Below are 21,110 nucleotides of genomic sequence, written 5' to 3' on the forward strand. Positions count from 1 at the left end.
CACTATATATCAGTTCACAGAAGTCTCTCTAGGCCTTTCTGAAATCATCCTGCTTGTCATTTCTTTCTTTGTTTTTTTTTTGGGGGGGGGCAGGGCAATGAGGGTTAAGTGACTTGCCCAGGGTCACCCAGCTAGTAAGTGTCAAGTGTCAGATTTGAACTCAGGTCCTCCTGAATCCTGTCATTTCTTATAGCACAATAATCTTCCATCACCATCATATACCACAGCTTGTTTAGCCATGCCCCAATGGATGGGCATTCCTTTGATTTCCAAATCTTAAAATGCTAGCATTATTAATAAAATAATTATATACCCAGAAGTCATGTCTCTCAAAGTTTTTAAATGTCACAGGAAGAAGGAATGTGCAGGTGAGATGACTTGCTCCTCGATTTGTGACTTAGGAAGAAGATGTGAATCCTCCAGACAGGGACATGATGAGAACAAAATATCTTCAGAATAAATCATGCTTTGTCGACACCCAACCTCCACTGGAAGACTTGACACCTTTTAAAGGAAAAGAGGTACAGCACTAAGCACCAGCTGCCGTCATCCTCAGCCCTCCCTCCACCTCTCCCAAGGCTTCGCTCCCAAGTCATCAGGCTTTGGTGTCTTCGGTCCTCCGACAATGACCAATCAGCCACCTCCCCGGCATCCCTGGCCTCCCCCCCATTTTCTCTCTGATTGCATGGCCATGGCCCTTGTCCAGGTCCTCGTCACCTCTCACCTCACTATTGTAAGAACGTCCTAATGGGGATTCTCCATCTCCAAGCCGGCCTCCCCTCAGCTGCCACCCCTTGCCCCTACTCAATAACCACCAGAGGATCTCAATTGTCTCCAGGACAGAATGGAAACTTCTCTGTTTAAAGCCCTGAAGCCCCATAAAGAGATGACCTTTTTGCCCTCACTGTTCACTCGGCTCCAGAGTCCAGCCCTGTCATGACATTGAGTCTCCTCTCTCTTTGGGTCTGCATAGATGGCCCCACATGATGATGCCCTCCCTCCTTGACTCTTTGGATCCCTAGCCCTCTCAAGCTTCAGTTCAACTGGCCCCTCCTTCCCAGGCCTCTCCAATTCCCCCTCCCCCAAATTCCTTTGCATGGGTTCTGTCCATGTGTTGTGGTTACATATCAGTGACTGTTCCACTCTCCTTACAGGAGGTCAGTTTCAGGGGCAAGTCCTATTTCATTTTTTGACTTTGTTTCTCTAAGGCTCAGCATAATGCCTGGCAAATAGTAGGTGGTTAATAAATGCTTGTAGAGGGGCAGCCAGGCGGTGCAGTGGATAGAGCACTAGTCTTGGAGTCAGGAGTACCTGAGTTCAAATCTGGCCTCAGACACTTAACACTTACTAGCTGTGCGACCCTGGGCAAGTCACTTAACCCCAATTGCCCCACTAAATAAATAAATAAATGAATGAATGAATGAATAAATAAATAAATAAATGCTTGTAGAGCCTTGTGGGGAGCTAGTATGGAGGGGGTGTATGCCAGGTGTGTGCAAAGATGGATGTTGGGTGGTCATGTGCAGATCAGACTGGCTGAAACATCAAGAATAGTAATGAGAAATCACCCCAAAAGGCAGCCTGGAGACAGATGCCAAGGGGACCAAAATGTGACCTAAAGGTGACAGGGAGCCCCTGAGCCCTCTTGAGCAGGGGCATGGCAAGGTTGGCCTGTGGTTTGGAAATATCACTTTGGCCACTGAGCAGATTGGATTGGATGGTTTGGAAAGAGGAGGACCCAGAGGCCAGGGAACCAATTAAGAGGCCATTAAAATTATCCAGGCAAGAGGTGAGAAGGGCCTGGACTAGGGTAGTTGTGATGTGGTGGGAGGGGGGATGGGAAGGAGGGGCAAACCACTCCAGTGTCTTTGCTCCAGACCAAATGAAAGGTCCTTGCAAGGAGAAGGCATCCACAGCAAAAGGGGCAGAGGGACAAAAGCCCCCCTGCAGAAGGGGGGCTTTGATCTGGGTCTTGAAGGAAACCAAGGGAGGTGAGAAGGGGAAGAGTAAATACTTGGGGGTCTATTTGCCAGGACAAACCCAGGAACTCTATGAACACAATTACAAAGACTTTTCACACAAATCAAATCAGATCTAAATAATTGGGAAAATATCAATTGCTCATGGATAGGCCGAGCTAATATAATGAAAATGACCATTCTGCCTAAATTAATTTACTTATTCAGCACCATATCAATCAAACTACCTAAAAATTATTTTATAGAGTTAGAAAAAATAATAACAAAATTCATCTGGAAGAACAAAAGGTCAAGAATATCAAGGGAACTAAATGACAAAAAATGCACAGGAAGGTGGGCTAGCCATACCAAATCTGAAGCTATAGTATAAAGCGGCAGTCATCGAAATTATTTGGTGCTGGCTAAAAAATAGAGTGGTGGATCAGTGGAACAGGTTAGGCACAAGAGACACTTAATGACTATAGTAATCTACTGTTTGATATACCCAAAGACTCCAGCTTCTGGGATAAGAACTCGCTGTCTGACAAAAATTGCTGGGAAAACTGGAAGATAGTATGGCAGAAACTGAGCATAGATCAGCACCTTACACCATATACCAAAATCAGGTCCAAATGGGTCCATGACTTAGACATAAAGGGTGACACCATAGGCAGATTAGGAGAGGAAGGAGCCATTTACCCCTCAGATCTATGGAGAGGAGAAGAATTGATGACCAAACGAGACAGAGAACATCATCAAATGCAAAATGGATTAAAAAGTTTTGCACAAACAGAAGCCATGCAGCCAGAATTAGAAGGAAAGCAGAAAGCTGAGAAACCATTTTTACAGCTAGTGTTTCTGATAAAGGCCTCATTTCGGGTGTTTCTTGGGCGCTCAGGAAGGGGCCCTTCCCATGTGGGTTTGGGAGCCAAGGGCAGCAGACACAATCACCCTCCTTCCTGCTTCATGGTCAGCTAGGAGAGCTCCCCTTTCTCTACTTGGCTTCCCGAGGACAGAGAACAGGGGGGCTGAGAACTGGGCCTGGTCCATTAGGCCACACTTGACTTCCTGGTTTCCTGTAATCAGCCAGGGCCTAATGCAAGTATTCTGCTGGGCCCCTAATGTGGAAGCTCTCTTCCCCTCTTCCTCCTCCTTTGGGATGGGTTTATGGATGCCCTCCATTACACTGTCCATTTAACCCATTTCTCCTCACTGATCCTACTTTATAGGCTCAATCATTCAGTCAACCAACACTCACTCATTAAGTGCTCACTGCAATAAATCTTGGAGAGACAAAGAAAGGCAAACGCAGTCCCTGCCCTGGGGTGAATGGGCCTCCCCTCTCAGCCCATCAGAGCCAGGCTTGGGGGCAGCATCGATTGATCAGGGGTGGACCATCCCTCGCTGGCCAGACTGTAGCGTCAGTCATCTCCAGGACACAGAAGGTGAAAGACCAAGGGGACCTGAGGCTCTCCAGGCCTCCAAGGGAGGCTCTTCCTTCACTTGGCCAAGGCACAGAGAGGCTGAGGTGAGAGGTCATTTGGGCATTTCTCTGCTTCTCTTTATATTCCTATAGTCCCATCTCCCAGTGCCAAGAAGCAGATTAAAATGTAATGGGGAAATATTTAACAAAATAAATAAATATACAATAAACCACTATGGCACCAATATGGGGTTTTCTAAGTCAATCCTGGGCTAGAGGACCTCTGGTCCCACATGGAATTCTTGGGCGATCAGACCAGCTTTCTCTGAAGACCCTTCCAACTTTGGCGGTCTAGGAATTGAATTGAAGCTGCCAGGGAGTGAGTAGATGGGCACACAGTGTGCTGGGGGAGGGAAGCAGGCTGGAGAATATGTGTTCAGGAATCCAGTTCTAAGTACGTGGCCTTCCTCAGTGCCAGGAAATTGGGGTGAATCCCTGAGGTGAAAACCAACCAATCTACCAATCTAATCATCGTGTGTTTCTGTAGCATGCCTGCCTCTAAGGAGTCTGGGAACTTTTATGTAAAGCTCATGAATCCCCCTTCCCACTGATAAAAAGGTAAACTGAGGCACCACAAGGGCAGACCTGGTTAATAAATACTTGTTGCTTTGCCACAGTACAAGAAGACCAAAGTGTGTTTAGTGTCTGGGGTGGAGTCAGGTGCAGAGTTCTAATCTCACCAAAAGAAAGGAAGCCTGGAAACTGAGAGGGACTGACCCCCACCCCTAGATGTACTTTGAGTAGAGGAGTGGATGAGGGCGGGAAGTTCTGTTAGGCATGGGACAACATCTTCACTTCCCAGCCAGCCCTACCCAAGAGGCTGTCTCCGCCTCAAGAATTCACAAATCCAAGGTGTCTAAGCCTAACTATTTTGGGGGTGACAGGGAGCCCTACTGAGCAAAAGAAAGAGAAATTCATCCTTTTCTAGAGGCAGCCAGAGAGAGGGGCATCTCTCTTCTCTTTCCGGGTCATAAGATATTAGAGGAGGAAGGTGACTCAGTGACCCAAGCCAAACCCCTCTCTCTTTCCTCGTCGGTAAAGTCGGAAGATCATCTCTATAGAACAGGCTTTCTTCCATCCAAATCCAAATACCCACTTCCTGCTTCTCTCATACTTTATGCCCCCCTGCCCCCACCTATGCTGTGCCCCGGGACACTGACCTCCGTGCCTGGAATGTTCTCTCTCCCCGGCTCCACCTCCCAGCCTCTGTGGCTTTCATCAAGTCCCAGTCGTCAATGAACATTTGTGAAACACCTACTGTGTGCAGGGCATTGTGCTAAGCCCTGGGGATGCAAAGAAACGTCAAAGACAGTCTCTGGCAGGATTTTAGAAGGGACTTGAAAGAAGCCAGGGGAATCCAGGAGGTGGAGAGGAGAAGGAAGCATCCCAGGGGGAGCATGCCCGGAGTCTGAATATGGAGCGTCTTGTTTGAAGAACAGCCAGGCCAGTGTCAAGGATGGAAGAGTACATGGGTGTGTGAAAGGAGGGTAAGGAAGCAGGGCAGGTCATGAGGATTTACATTTTTTTTTGGTGAGGTAATCAGGGTTAAGTGACTTGCCTCGGGTCACAGAGCTAGTAAGTGGGATTTGAACCCTGGTCCTCTTGACTCCACTGCTCCCCCCAGCTGCACCTGAGGGTTTTATATTGGATTCTGGAGGTGATAGGAAACCTCTGAAGGTTATTGAGTAGGAGAGTGACATAGTCACGCTTGAGCAAGATCACCTTGGCAGCTAAGTGGAGAGTGGGAGGGAGTGGGGAGACAATGGGGGCAAACAGACCAAGAAGCAATGAGTCAGGGTCACTTAACAAATTAGCGAAAATGCCACCTTCTCAAAGAAGCCTTTACCAATCCCATTGAATGCTAGTCCCTTCCCTGTTGAATATTTCCTGTTCATCCTCTATGAAACCTGCTTATGCATAGGTGTTCACCAGGCATCTCCCCCAGGGGACATCCTGTCTTTTACTTTTCTTTTTATCCCCATTGCTTAGCTCGGTGCCTGACACATAGTAGGTGCTTAATAAATGTTTGTTGATGATTGCCATTATCCCTGTTTTACAGAAAAGGAAACTAAATTTCTGAGAGATGGACTCATCCAGAGTCATGAAGCAGAAAAACAGAAATATTCATGTAATATTTCTTTTTTGGCCCACAACACAATAAAAGTTAGTCAATAAAGGGCCTTGGGAGCAGAGATTTAAAATGAATTGGAAACTAAATAACTTAATCTTAAAGAATGGCTGGGTCAAGAAGTAATCGATCATTTCATTAAAGATTATGAGAACAATGAGACGATACACCAAGATTGGCGGGATGCTATTACCAAAGCAGTACTTGAGAGAAAATGTAAATCTCCAAATGCTTATGTCAATAAGAGACTAAAAGAGCAGATCGATGACTGGAGCATGAAACTAAAAAACCAGAAAACCAACAAATTAAAAACTTCCAGCTAAATGCCAACATAGAGATCCAGAAAATCAAATGAGAAGCTAATAAAATTAAAAGTAAAAAGCCATTGAACAAATAAATAAAACTAGATGCTTTCTTTTAAAAAAAAATGATAAAACAGACAAGCTATTGGCTAATTGGATTTTTTTTAAAAAGAAAGAAAAATATCAAGTTACCAGTCTCAAAAATGCAAAAGGCAAATTCACAAACAATGAAGGGGAAATGAAAACAATTGGAAAAATATTAACTGCTCGTGGGTAGGCAGAGCCAATATAATAAAAATGATAATTCTACCAAAATTACTTTATTTATTCAATTCCACAACAAATTTCCAAAAAAAAATTATTTTAGAGAGCTGGGAAAAATAATAACAAAATTCATCTGGAGGAATAAAAGGTCAAAAATATCAAGGGAATTAATGAAAAAAAATATGAAGGAAGGTGGCCTAGCTGTACTAGATCTCAAACTGTATTACAAAGCCATAATTATCAAAGCAATCTGGCACTAACTAAAAAACAGAGTGGTGAATCAGGGGAAAGATTAGGTACATAATACACAGCAGTAAATGATCATAGTAATCTAGTGTTTAATAAACCCAGAGATCCAAACTTTGGGGACAAGAGCTTGCTATTTGACCAAAACTGCTGGAAAAACCACAGTCATCTGGACGAAACTGATTATAGACCAACATCTCAAACCACCTACAAAAGTCAGATAGGCAGCTGATTTAGACATAAAGGGTGACATCATAAGCAAATTTGTAGATCAAATCTATGGATTGGTGAAGAGTTCATAAGCAAACAAGAGACAAAGACGCTCACAGGACGTACAATGGTTAATTTTGCCTCCATAAAATTTACAAGTTTTTGCACAGACAAAACCAATGCAGCTAAAACTAGAGGAAAAAACCAGGAAACTGGGCAGCAGAGGGAGGCATTGGGGTCATTGCAACAAGTTTCTCTGATAAAGATCTCATTTCTAACAAATATAGGGAACAGAGCCAAATTTATAAGAATAAGAGCCATCCTTCCTTCCTTCCTTCCTTCCTTCCTTCCTTCCTTCCTTCCTTCCTTCCTTCCTTCCTTCCTTCCTTCCTTCCTTCTTTCCTTTCTCTCTTTCTTTTTCCTTTTTTGGACACAGCTAATATAGAAATTTGCATATGATTATGCATATTTGTAATGGGTTTTGGTTCTCTTGCTTTCTCAGTTGGGAGGGAGGAGAGAATTGAGAACTGAAAACAAAATAAAGTTGAATTTTTTGAAAGTGCATTTGGCAGAGGGGATAAGGCCCGCTGCCTTGTCCAGTCTCCTGGAACATGGAGGTGTGATTCAGTTGTTCTTTATTTTTCATGGGCAGGGATCTCCTGCCTCGGTGGCACCATCCAGCCTCCCAAAGCAACCATGGTTCCCATAGCAGTGGCTGCCAACTCCACTAAGGAACGGGATGCGCCCCCTCTAGAAACAGGCATCCTCATTGTCCTCCTCTGCCTGTGCGGCCTGGCAGGGAATGGGACTGTCATCTGGCTTCTTGGGTTCAACGTAAGGAAGAACCCCTATTCTGTCTACATTTTCAACTTGGCCATCGCCGACTTCCTCTTCCTCTTCTGCATGGCTCTCTCAAGTGTTCTCAGTAGGCTCCAGTTTGGCCCCTGGCCCTGGGAGGCTTCCGAGGTCTTTAGAAGAATCAGGTACCTCGTCTATAGCCTGGGGCTGAACCTGCTGGCCGCCATCAGCACTCAGCGCTGCCTCTCCGTCCTCTTCCCCATCTGGTACCGTTGTCACCGTCCCAATTATCTGTCTGCCCTGGTGTGTGCGCTGCTGTGGGGCCTGTCCATCCTGGAAAATCTGCTGGCTATCTATTTCTGTGTTGTGCAAAAGGTAGCCTTGTGCCAAAAATTCGACATGGTTTGGGGGGTCTTGATTTTTGGGGTCTTCACCCCCATGATGTGTGTATCTGGCTTGACCCTCTTCATTAGAGTCCAAAGGGTCTCCTTGAAACGCCAGCCGGCGAGACTCTACACCATCATCCTGGTCACCATTATGGTGTTTCTCATCTGCGCCCTGCCCCTGGGAGTCCATTGGTTTATTCTTAGGTGGCTCCACCTGAATGGGAAACTGAAAAGTATCTTATATGATGTGGCTAAAATATTCTCTTGTGTGAACAGCACAGTCAACCCCATCATTTACTATGTGGTTGGGAGTCAGAGGAAGAGAAGGTTTCATGAGCCCCTCAAGGTTGTGCTAGAGAGGGCTCTGTGGGATGAAGAGACGTCCCCTGCAGAAATGGAGCTGGGATCGGACAGTTGTGGGGCTCAGGCTGGAGCTGAGGGTGTACGTGAGGAGCTCCGCAGGGCAACTGCCAAATAGAGAGACCCCGCCTCTGTCTGGCAGCCCCAGTCTGTGCCTACTCAGTCCCATGGACATCACCCTGGCTCTCCATCTCCTGCCCCAACTCGTTACCTGAGACTTTGGCACCTAGACCAAAGAACAGCATCCATTGTTCTGCTACTACATCTCAGCCATAGATTGGGTGGCGGAGATAGGACCAATTGGCAGCTTTAAGTCTGAGACCATTGTCCCCAAGGAGCGTGTCCTGGGGTGCTGCAGGAAAATAATTGTACTTGTGTTATTGCTATATATGCTCAGGAAATATCACTTTGTAAAAGCTAATTGATATGAATTGGTTGAAAGATGCTGGGGACTAATCATTGGCAATTGATACTGGGGAGAACACCGGATTACGGGCATAGAGCACACCTGCCTCTTTGGAAGTAGCCCAGCTTGGAGACCTAACTCATCCTCTCCCTGCAGACCTCCAAGAACCTGCTCGGGTCGACCTCTGACCCTGCCTCTTGATTTGAGCCGATTGTATCTTGCTCTTGCATATTTTGGGGCATAGTCTAATCTGAATAACTTCTCCAATTTCTGTTTGCTGATTGGCTTCAATAAATAGGTTTACTCAATATTCACTGTTTGTGATGACCTTTTGTGTAACCAGCATTTGATGGGAAGGACTGGTGACCAGAGAAGCTAATTTTGCTTGGAATCTCTTGTACCCCTAGACTGGCAATGTTTAGAGCGAGTAGATTAGATTCTAGTCTTTTACCTCCACACTCCTTTGAGAGACTAGAGTGCTCTACCTCATGGCCTTCCTCATTAGAGGAAGCTTGGAGCACAGTGGATAGAGCCCTAGGCCTGGAGTCAGGAAGACCTGAGTTCAAATCTGACCTCAGACATTCATCAACTGTATGACCTTGACTAAGTCACTTAAAAAAAAAAATCTTTGCCTGCCTCAGTTTCCCTATCTGTAAAATGGGACTCATAATGACACCTACCTCCCAGAGTTGTTGTGAGAAGCATTTAACACAATGCCTCGTACAGAGAACATGCTCTATAAATCTTAGCTATTATTCCCTCTCATCTTTTATATTACCAGAATAAAGCAAGTCCATTTCCAAAAGTCTACAGCCTTGGCACTCATCTCCAACTTCTGCTCACCTTACCCACAGCACAAAAGGGTCCCTTAAACGCTGTGATAAAATAATGGAATTTGGCAGATGCCCAGGGGCCCCACCTGATTGATTTAGTATTGTTTGAATTGAGTGAGAATGAGAACCAACTAAGTACCTACTTGGGGATAATTAGATATAGGCCACACCTGGCCTGCCCTGAGTGACCTGTCAGTGTACTACTGATGTCAACAGGGAACCACTCTCGGCCATGCAACTTGAAGGACCTCCCTTTTGGGGGAGGGAGAGAGAAAGTAGAAAAAAGGGAACGCTCGCTCGGAGAGCTCTCTTTCCTGTTGGTGAGCTTCCAAGAGTGGACTGGAGAGGGGCCGCATAACTGACTCCCATGGAAACTATGGACCCCAGGTGGTGAGTTAATAGAAATGAAGCCAGCTCTTCGAATTAGCTGAGCTGGAAATAAGTTTGGGGATTGAGTCAGTCTTTGCTAGAGTCAGGGAGCTCATCCATTTTTCTCTTTCCCTATTCCCTTGTCCCTGGCTTTATTAACTTCACCTTTGTTGTAAATTTTATTCCAATTAATAAAACCTGGTTTGTTTGTGGAAAAGAGACTGTTAATCTCCTTTCTTATTAGCCTAGGAGAAAATAACTAAAAAGGCAGTTTGGAAGGGAGGAAACTTTGGACCAAGAGGTCTCTCATTATTTTCTGAACCCCAATATTAAGGCAAGCCATCCAATTGACTCTCCCCATAATAAATTTGGCCCTTACAATGCCTTCTGTCTCCATGTCCTCATCTGTAAAATGGAGAGAAGAGCCAGGTGCCTTTGGAGGGCCAGACCAGCCTCCTGAATGCTGGGCCTGGGACAGTCCTCTTTCTTGGTCCCTGAGGCCGAGGCTCCAGGCCACTGTCTCACTGCCCCTGTTCCTCACTACTGCAGGGCTTGTCTGCCCTGGTGTGTCCTGGCCAGTGGGCTCTGCCCATCCTGCAGAATTTGGTGAGTGTCTATGTCAGCTCTGGGCCACAGAACAGCCAGGATTTCTCTTACACAATGGCCCTATTCTTCATGGTGATGGATTTCCCAGGCCTCGGCCCAAAGATGGGCAAGTCCATAGTGACTCAGTTCAACACCAAGAGCCCCTGAGCGTCCCTTAGGCCACCGCCCTCAGTGTGCCTCAGCTGGGCCCTGCCTCTCAAAGTCCACTGGCCTGACACACAACAGGGCCCTACAGAGCCTCACCAGTATTAAAGCAGACCTGTTCTCTGGCTGGGAGTCCGGGGGAAGTCCCTTAGGATGGCGCTGTTAGGCAGAGTGGGGGATGGAGAAAAGAGATCCCCCATAAGCACCAAGGACACAGGGCCTCGGTCTGATGGGGTGCAGAGCAGAGGGAGGGCACAGCTGAGGATCTCTCAAGGGGAACTCCTTCATCTATCAAGAACTTGAAGAGAACATTCCACAGGCATCCCATTTCCCTTATCAAAGGATGCAGCAGTCAACATTTAGGGAAAAGAGACCAAACCCAGGACCAAAGTGGTGACCATAGAGCAGGGTGTAGCTCAGCAGTATGATGAGGACCCCTTTTAATATAAAACTCTCTCTCTCTCTCTCTCACACATGCACACTCACTCTCACATACACATACACTCTTACACATACTCACATACATACACACTCACACACTCTCACATACACACACACTCTCACATACACACACACACTCTCACATACATACACACTCACTCTCACACTCTCACATACACACACTCACACAGAGTTATACCATTACCATCCATTGATGGGGAAATAGCGGCCGCTTGCTCTCTGTAAGGGTGTGTGCCAGACTCGGAAGTGCCCCACTTTGCTGTTTCTGTTCTCCCAGTCCTCCCTGCTGGCTCCTCCTCAGTCACACTCCCTCTCCCACTGCTACACCTTTGCCCAGGCGGTCCCCACCTCCAGAACTCTCTCCCCCCTCACTTCTGCCTCTTGGACTCTGCAGCCTCCTTGGGGGCCCAGTCCCGGGTCACTCCTCCAGGCCACTTCTCCTGATCCCACTTTTCATCAATGTTGTGCTTACGTTTTCAGATGTACCACAACATACACAGCTATGTCTGAGAAGGGGCTGGGAGGCCTGGGGAGGATGGGGAACTATAGAGAAGGTGGGCATCAGAGGATGCTGACACCCCAGAGGGAGAGGGGCGTGGAAAGTGTCATGGTGACTAAGGGGCCCTGGCAGGAGCATGGGAGGAGAGGAGGCCCAGAGGGTGAGTTAGGGCCAGACGGGTCCAGGCTAAGGAGGCCTCAGGAGGTTGGGGTGGGGGCAGGGCAGTGATGCTAGAGAGGAAGCAGGAAGGGGCAGTTTGGACCCAAAGGAGCCTTCCCCTCGTGGGGCCCATTCAGCTAGACCTGGGGACCTGCTTGGGAAAGGGGGGCCAGGCACTGATGCCTCCACTTGGACTCGAATCCTAGCTGGCCCCTAAGCCTGGGCTCACTTGGCTGGGATCGCTCTCGTCATACTTCAAGGCCTCGGACATTCATCTCAGTAGGAAAAGACAGATACCAGATGACCATTTCCCTAACTGTCTGTCCCAGCTCTGTCCCTGCCTCCGTCTGCCCCTCCCCTTCCAGGCATGGATCCCCCACCCATGGCACTGTGCTGAGCACACACAGCTGAGGTTCAGTAAATGTTTGTTGATTGACTAAACAATGTACAGCTGGCTCTCTGTTCTGTCCAGAGAAATATACATGTGAGAGAAGCACTCCACCATCTGTCCTGATTTTTCCAAACCACCACCTAGAGGCTCAGAGCTCCATAGTGAGTTGAGGGGGTGACCTCTGGTCCTCACTTAACATGGAGTCAGAGTCAGAGTTTCATGTTGGGCAGGACTTTGGAAATCTTTCCCTTTACAGAGGTGGAAAGTACATGGGGGCAATGACTGGTCCAAGGTCACGGCTAACTCACACCAAAGCCAGGATCTGAACCAGGTCTTCTGATTCTGCAGGCAGCACAGCGGGCACTTCCCCCACCCCACCCCCCTTGTCTCCCTCCCATACTCAGAAACCTCCTCTATAGGGTCCCTGACGCTCAATGAGGCACCTTGGGAAAGCACATTGGAAGCTCTATAAACCCAGACAAATTCCTCCTGTGGCTCCCCATCTCTTCCTCTGTAAAACCATGATGTCCAAAGATCCTTTTCATTGGAAATCCCTGATCCTAGCACCTCCAGGGACCAGGAACTCACTACCTCTTCTTTTCTTCCCCGGGGGTGGGGAAGAAGGCTGCCTGCCAGTTAGTATCTGGGACCCTCAGGGGAGCTCTCCGCAGCCCCGGGCCTCATTCTTGGCCCTCAACTGCTTTCCAAATAAGGCCAGGGCTCTGTCCTTGCTCTTGGTCCATAATACAATTCCTTTTAAGTGCCCAAGTAGAATCCTGTCTATAACTTGGGAATTCCAATTATAACTTTGGCAACTTTTGCCCGATTCAGGGCTAATTCCGTAGACACTCACGCAAAGGAAAATAAATAAAGGGGACAAAGGTCAGGGGAATTGGCCTCTGGGCAGCTCCCCCAACCAAACATTGTTCCAACATTTGCCAGGCCCAGCCAGCCCAACCCGGCCAGGCCAGGCCAGCCCAGCCCGGCCGGCCCAACCCAGCCTGGCTAACCTAGGCTAAGGGCCTTTTCCCAGACGTGCTCTGCCAGAAGGCACGTTCACCCTTTCAAACGTCCAATATCTCATTTCTTGGACTGTGACCAGGGCCATGACTAAGGCATGAACAACAGAAGTATTTGAAAAACAAAACAAAAAAAGGTCCTTGTCGAATGAATCCCTCCAACAAGCTGGACACCTGCCCCTTGTCTTGAACCCTGGACAAATGTGAAAAGCCAAATATACAAAGACATGCATTAATTACATTAATTAAGGGAGACAGTTGGGTGGCATAAAGACAGGAGTTGAAATCTGACCTCAGATACTTCCTAGCTGTGTGACCCTGGACAAGTCACTTCACCCCATTTGCCTCAGTTTCCTCATCTGTAAAATGAACTAGAGAAGGAAATGGCAGATGCCTCCAGGATCTCTGCCAAGAAAGCCCCGTAGACAGCATTGGTGGGCTATGGTCCACAGGGTCACAAAGAGTCAGATGTGACAATGAGACTAAAGGACAAAACAGCTTCACGATACCTGGTGTTCTCATGACACTTTCAGGGTTCCAGTACTTGGCTTTCAATATCTCATGGGAGTCTCCCAACACTGGAAGGCAGGAGGTTCGATTACTAAGCCCATTTCATGGATAAAGAAACTGAGGTTCAGGGACACCTGGCTAGTAAGTACTGGAAGAGAATGCTGATGATAGCAAGGGCTTGCCTTCTACCCACTACACTGTAACCAATTTCCCAGAGAATTTGGTTGGTCTACACAGAGGAAGTTAACAAATCATTTATTCTTCATTCATTGTCGAATAACAAGGAGATGTTAACTCTGAAGATACAACAATAGCAAAAGTGCAAGCTTTTCCCCCAAACGCCTCAGAGCACACTGCCCCATCCCACCCCAGTCTCTGGTCCCACCACAGCTGAGTTTCTGTGTAACATGGGTCCCCGTAAGTCCTTGGTCAGATGTGATGTGACTTCCAAATGAGTCTGTGGCTACTGCGGAGGGTCACTCACTCCTGAAAGTCACTTCCTGCTCCTTGGGGCATCCAAGTTGGGTTGGTTGCAAACCTGCTGAGATGGCGGCATGCTTGGATGCCAAGATATCCAGATGCTCACTCCCTGACCTTTCAAAACTCACAAGGTCAAAGCCTTCCCTTCCTTTTCCTAGAATGGGAGGCGGGGAGAACCCAACAAGGCAGAAGGCTCATTTCACCGGTGCCACGTTGGCCTCAATGGTGAGGACCCACAAGGCCTCCCCTCAGCATCCCTGTGGCTTCCCAGCCAAAGTACCCTTCCCTGGCAGCCACCATGAATGCAGTGCCTGGCAACAGCAGGTGTTCAGTAAATGATTTCTTGGTTTACTGGTTATTGATATACACAGTTTTGTATCCCAGGAGCTTTGTGCCTGGCATACAATAGGCACTTAATAAAGGATTTTTTGGTTTATTGATCACTGATATGCATCATCTCCCCCAAAGAAAGCAAATTCCTTGAGACTTTGGATAGTCTTTGCTCCTGTATCCCAAGGACTTGGCAGGCTTCATCCGTGTGGGTTTGTTTTCCCCTCTCTAATTCTTCATCCTAAGGTCCTATGGGTCTCCAGGACGGGGAGGTGCAGCCAAGCAATGTAGCTGATACACCAACAAAAGATTCCCCCAAACAGCTGGAGGTGAAGCCCAGGGCTGCCACCAGGGAGAACTTCCCTAATCCCTCTGCCTCTTTAGCCCAAGACATCATAGACCCAAACCACGGGAACCAGGAGGGGAAGCAGAATGACCCCACCTCCCCAGGGCTTCCCTGCAGCTGGAGACTAGGAGGATGCTGTGACCCGGTCTTCCTTTGCCCACTGGGCCTGGAGGGAAGAAGGTTCCCGGGAATTTCAGTGTTGGACCCAAGGCTTCAGGGGAGGCTGACAAACACATGGCCAGGTGTGGGGCGTGTCAGACAGAAACCTTCCCTAGGGATGCTGCAAAGGTCACCACTGTCAAGCCATTCTTAGAGGCCATTGAAACCTCCTTATGGGGCATTTAGTGTAACTCCCCGTGTACACATCCCATTTATAGTGCCCCCCCATCCCCACCGGTAATCATTGAGCCTGTTTGAATACTTCCAGTGACAGGAAGCTCACTGCTTCACAAGGTCATCTCTTTCATTGAGGAACAGGACACCATTTGCAGTTAAAGTTCTTATGAAAACCTTGCTGGGACAGAACGGTGCACAACGTTCTCCTGGTTCTGCTCACTTCACTCTACATCGGTTCATACAAGTCTTCCCAGGCCTTTCTGAAATCATCTGTTTGTCATTTCTTAGAGCACAATAATCTTCCATCACCATCCTATACCACAGCTTGTTCAGCCATTCCCCAACGGATGGATGTTCCTTTGATTTCCAATTCTTAACCACCCCAAAAAGAGCTGCTAGAAATACTGTTGTACAAATAGGTCTTCTCCTCTTGGAGATATCTTTGGGATATAAAGCTAAGGTCTTTTTTGGGGGGGGGGCGGGGCAATGGGGGTTAAGTGACTTGCCCAGGGTCACACAGCTAGTAAGTGTCAAGTGTCTTAGGCCGGATTTGAACTCAGGTACTCCTGAATCCAGGGCCAATGCTTTAACCACTGCACCATCTAGCTGCTCCCAAAGCTAAGGTCTTGCTAAGTTCTGATAGGCCCAGCCCCATGTTGGCCGCGGGGCTCAGACCAGCTGAAATCTGCATCAGGGAAGGGAATGCCCACACCCGAGCTCCCTGCAAGGGATGAGATCTGCCCCAGAGCCTCCTGGTCTTCTGGCTTCCTGGGCCTTTCAGAGGGCCCTGGAGCTGGAGAGAAAAGGGGCCTCCTGAGGAGCCCAACCCCTTGTTGGACAGTGTGGTAAAATATGAAAGTTTTTAACAGTCGGTTAGGATAACTGAAAGACGCCAGTTTTTCAAGGACCACCCTTTTGGGGAGGAGATGAACAGTCCGCCTGCTGCGCATGTCAGACTGCCTGCCGGGTTTTTGACTTCCGGGGTGGAGAGAACGAGAGTAGCCCTTTTTGCCTGCTTGGCGGGACTCCTGGCGGTGCGGCACAGACGGTCTCCCTCTCTCCAAAGGTGGCCTTTTCGGTTTGGTGAGTTTTTATAAGGAATATAGACTAAGCCTAGATTTAAGACGATTTGTACTGTATTTCTATTTTCCTATCCTTCTAATCAACAACACCTTATATACAATAAAGGCTCTATCTAGAAAACCAGAAGCTTCTTCCATTTACTAGTCTGGGAGATAAATTAAGGGAAAAGTTAAGTAGGGGAGATTTATGATCTAATATCCAATTTTAAATCTCACAACAGGATGAGGAGGGGCTGGGGCCCAGAGAGCACGCCCAGGACCACAGAAGGAAGGCCGGGCAGGGTTCAGTCCTCTAGCATGTTCTCTGGTCCTCCTCGTACTCATCACTGTGATTAACAGCTAGAATTTCTATCACATTTGCTGCGGGCCAGGCCCTGTGTGATCATTCAAGTTGCATTTGACCCTCACAACAACTCGGGGGGATAGGGGCTACTGTTATCCCCATTTAACAGTTAAGGAAACAGAAGCAGGCAGTGGGTAAGTGACTTGTCCAAGGTCACACAGCTAGCGTCTGAGGCTGGATCTGAACTCTGGTGTATACAAGCTGTTTCAGAGACCTCCAATATTCAGTGTCAGCAGTGCACCCCCTCTTGGGAGAAAGAGGACTGGATATGGTGTCTGAACACTTGGGTTCAAATCCTAGCTACACTAGTCATGCCTAACCATGCGACCTTGGACAAGTCACTCTGGGCCTGCAATGAACTCATTTATAAAATGAGGACAGAGCCAGAAAGGGTCGAAGGTGTCCCAGTGTGAAACGGCCACCTCAGGAGGGGTCAAGATCCCTCCACAGGCAGGGGCTAGGAGACTGCAGTTGGGAAGGCTTCCCATAGAAGATGGGGGCCTTGAAGCCAGGGGGATAGAGACAGGAGGGAGTGACCACCTCCCAGGGCTGTTGGGGGACCCCCATAAGAGACAGAAAGAATTCTGGGTGCTGGAGGCCCAGCAGCCTCATCATTCTTATCACCCATAATCTGGCTGCTTTGGTGCTGGGAGGAAGGAAGCCCCCCAGCCCAGCTCCGAGGATAAGCTTTGGCTTCTGTGCTCTGGAATTCCTGAGGCTTATCCAGGAGAGGGCGACTCAGCCCAAGGAGGGCATCCAAATCATGCCACACAATCTCTCACAGGCATTTGCTAAGGGCTCAAGGTGGGCCTGGCACTGGGGATACCAAGACAGAAGCAATAGAAAGTGTAAAAATAAAAATGCAATCCCTCCTCTCAAGGCACTCACTGCAGGGTGGGGTCGCTGGCATCTTCATACTAGGGTGTGAATGACGCCCTGGCAATGAAAGCTGAAAAAATCCCTGCTTGCCCTCCAAAGGACTCTGAAGCTCGAAACAGAAATGAGCTATGAGACAGAATGGGGAGGGGGGGGGGAGGCAGGATAGTCTTGCTCAGGCACACCAGCCCCCTGCATTTGGAGGGGGGCCTGCGGACCCTGCCTCAGAACCACCACGGAGGAGAGGGCTCCCAGCAGCCAGAAGGAAGTGGGAGGAAAAAAGGATGCGAGCAATTCACAAAGCCCAAGAGCCACCGGGTTTGGGAAGACCAGAAGTGTCGTCTTCACCCAGGGGAGAGAGCCGCTGGGCCTCTCCAAGTGATCTCGAGCAGGAAGTTTCCAGGCCAAATAAGGCTGCCCGCTTCTCGGCCTCCCTGGCACCTGACCCAGGCCCTCCTCAGCAGCCCCGTTACAGCTGGGCCCTAAAGCCCCCACCCATGGGCATCTGTGGCCCTCGGCCGGTGCTCCCTTCCCTGCAACCCCCTGCAGCCCCCCATCTCTTGGATCCCAGCCTGGCCAACGTCCATGGGGAAGATGAGGGTTTATGAAGCCTGGGCGAGCAGAAGGGCAAAGTTCATGGGTGCCCCAAAGCCTTGGCTGGACACTGGCACAGGCACATGCTCTCCCTCTCCCTCCCTCCTTCCCCTTTTCCTCCCCCTTCCCCTCTCCCCCCTCCCTCTCCCTCCCTGCCCCCCACCCCATGCTGGGTGCAGAGCTTGGCCCAGTCAGCTCCTATGCCCCAGGGCGCAGCTCCGACCTCGCCAGCAGGCAGAAGATAACATAGAGCCAAACCGCTCTGCACTCGGCTCCATGGGAGACCCGCTGCCCACAAGCTCAGGTCTGAAGGGTTCCATCAGCCCCCAGAGGTTGCTTCTCAATGCTGGGGGAGGAGCTGCATGTATGGGACGGAACCAGAGCCCAAACTCGAAGGAGGCTTTTGGGGGTTGCAGAAAGGGCCCTGAGTAGAGAGCAGAGGACCTGGGTTCCAATCCTGACTCCACTCCCTTGGGCAGGGACTCAGGCAAGCTGGGCCTTGGTTTCCTGCTCTGGGCTCCCAGAGTCCTTTGCAGTTATAAATCTGGGGTCCTGTGACTGCTAACTAATCCCCCACCTCCAGACACGTCCTCCAGCTAAACCAGCCTGGCCAGATGCTAGGATGGGGATCCCAGAGGATGTCCTGCCTCGGTTTCCCTTCATAGCCTCGTCAAGCTTCCAGTCCACAACAGGAGTCCCAGAGGCTGACTTAAAAACTTCCACCGGGCACACGGGAGCCCATTCCCTCTACAGGGGGATTCCCTCACTGTCACTCACTTTTCTATCCATCCAACAAACACTGGCTGGGCTCCAGTCTCGCGATCTGAAACCGACCCTGTGCCTGAGAGAAGAAGGATGCACTGGAAGACCAGGTCAGCGGCTCCCACCCGCATGGGCCTCACTTTATCAGGCCGTCCATACATTTAACTGAAATGGGTCTTGTGGACAGCGCCCTGGGCCAACAAGGAGCATGCGACAGAAGACCAGGAAGCAGGGACACGTCGTCTTCAGGGTGCGCTCCCCATGGACGGTGGGGTCCTCTCGATGCTTCTGCTTAAACACGCAACTGTGACCCAGAGGTCTGCAGCCTCATCAGAGGAGCCAAGCCTGACCGTCCGCACAGGGAGCACCGAGCGGATGAAGAACCTGAGCGTGCACTTATTTGGATGGAGATGAGCAGGCTGGACTGCGTTCAAGGAACTGCAAAGGTCCTTGAATGATCCCCAGCTTCTCATAAAAGCAAAGGCCCTTAATGCTGACACCCTGATGATGACAGTAAGGCATGCGGTACTACAACATTCAAACAATTGTTTAAAATAACACACAGGAGGCCCCAGCGAGGCACGTGTGGACAGACTGAGACTTTCTGAAGAACAAGGGCAAGAGATGGCGGGAAGAGGAGGCAGCACGTGATGAGGGAGGGTGCTCCTCTGCCTCCAGCTGATTGGGTGGAGCCACTGTGGCAAGCACACGGGAGGAAGGGAACAAGAGTCACATGGCCTGGGCAGGTGTGAACGAGCCCCACTGAAGGAAGGGTCACACATCAAGCATTCTTCCAGTGATTCTCCAGGACTGCAGGTCTTAGCCCATCACTGTCTCTGAGGTACCGAGGCTTTAGGCGACAGATACAGGAGGGCACGGCAACAACTCTCCTCTGGTAAGGGGAATGGGGAGCTGAGCCTCGGGGCACCGGCATCTCGACAACACTCAAATACTACCCAGCTCCATGATCCCATCGATTCGGGAGATCACAACCCATCCCGCCCTGTCCATCCTGAACATGCAAGAAGTCTCTCCTCTCCTTTCCCATGTCACACAGGAACCCGAGGGGCATTGGCACCTTGTCATCTCTTGGCATACAATTCCCTCATCACCACGGCTCTTCCCTGGCATCCCTTGTCGGGTATACACCGCAGCCTGTGCTTGCGCGCGCGCGCACACACACTCTCACTCTCACTCTCTCTCTCTCTGTCTCTCTCTCTCTCTCTTTCTCTCTCTCTCTCTCTCTCTGAAGGTGACTGACAGACATCTTGATGCAGAACATCTGTGCTGGAGACACCCGGGCTGGGCAGTCACAGGAAGCTCAGGCCAGTAAAAGGGCATTACAACTTCCTGAGAGCCATCCAGCCCTCCCCCTGTTGGATGAGACCTTAGGGGTCCATTCAGCTGCACTTAATGATTCTGAAAGCATTCGATTCCTCCAGACTCAAGCTGAGCCACACTAATTACTTATTACCAGAGGCTCATGGGTGTGGAAGTCAAGGCGTCTGTGCTTCCAAGGAGTGGGCAATGGCTCCTGGGGGGACAAGTTAAAGAGTCGGGACACAGCCAGGCTGGGCCCAGGCCAGATGAGGAAGGGGTCCAGGTTGGGAAGGATGGGGCAGCTGCATGCAGGCTCCCCTACCCCAGAGGACCAGGCCACATCCAAAAGGTTGACGCCGCTCTGCCACAGAGCCATCCCAGGGGCTGTCTCCAGTCCTTCCCAAAGGGCTCATTGGACGCATGACATCTGACAAGGAGGAAGTGCGGCGTGAGGCTGTCTTCCTCTCGCTTCATCCTGCCCAACCCTGACTTTTCATATTCTACTCCTTGGCTCCAACTCTTCAATAAAAACAGCATGGCTGGGGATCACATGACTACCACTGCACAGCGGGTAATGAGCCCAAGAGAGGGAGAAGGGCACTGGATCATTGGTTTAGGGAACTCTAGTGTGAGGACACTCCCTTTACAAATGCTGATCAGCACCTTCTTGGCACACATGTAGGTTTATCCAACTTAAAATCATTCAAATTTGGGGGCAGCTAGGTGGCACAGTAGATAGAGCACCGGCCCTGGGGTCAGGAGTACCTGAGATCAAATCTGGCCTCAGACACTTAACACTTGCTAGCTGTGTGACCCTGGGCAAGTCACTTAACCCCAATTGCATCACTAAAAACAAAGAAAAAAAAATCATTCAAATTTGGAAAGGAGAGTTAACATGCCCAATGACCAAGATCCAAAATGATCTTGAGAAGCTGGAACTTTGGGGCAAATCAAATATGAAAGCATTTAAATAGATATGAATATAAAGTCTTACCCCTGTGTACAAAAAATCATCTTCACAAGTACAAGCCCAGAGAGGCATGACAGTAATACATATGAAAAAGATCTGGAGGTTTCAGTGGACCCCAAGCCCCAATGGATTTAACTG

General features: G+C 49.2%; 1 protein-coding gene across 1 annotated transcript; it reads left to right on the forward strand.

Moving 5' to 3' along the window:
* Nucleotides 1-7,287: 7,287 nt before the first annotated feature.
* Nucleotides 7,288-10,496, forward strand: MRGPRD (MAS related GPR family member D). Its single transcript, XM_043972051.1, is given in 2 exon segments — nt 7,288-8,286; nt 10,293-10,496. Coding segments are annotated over 2 exon segments (1,203 nt in total).
* Nucleotides 10,497-21,110: the final 10,614 nt, after the last annotated feature.

The sequence above is a fragment of the Dromiciops gliroides genome, chromosome 6 (genome assembly GCF_019393635.1).
Source record: "Dromiciops gliroides isolate mDroGli1 chromosome 6, mDroGli1.pri, whole genome shotgun sequence".
NCBI lineage: Eukaryota > Metazoa > Chordata > Mammalia > Microbiotheria > Microbiotheriidae > Dromiciops > Dromiciops gliroides.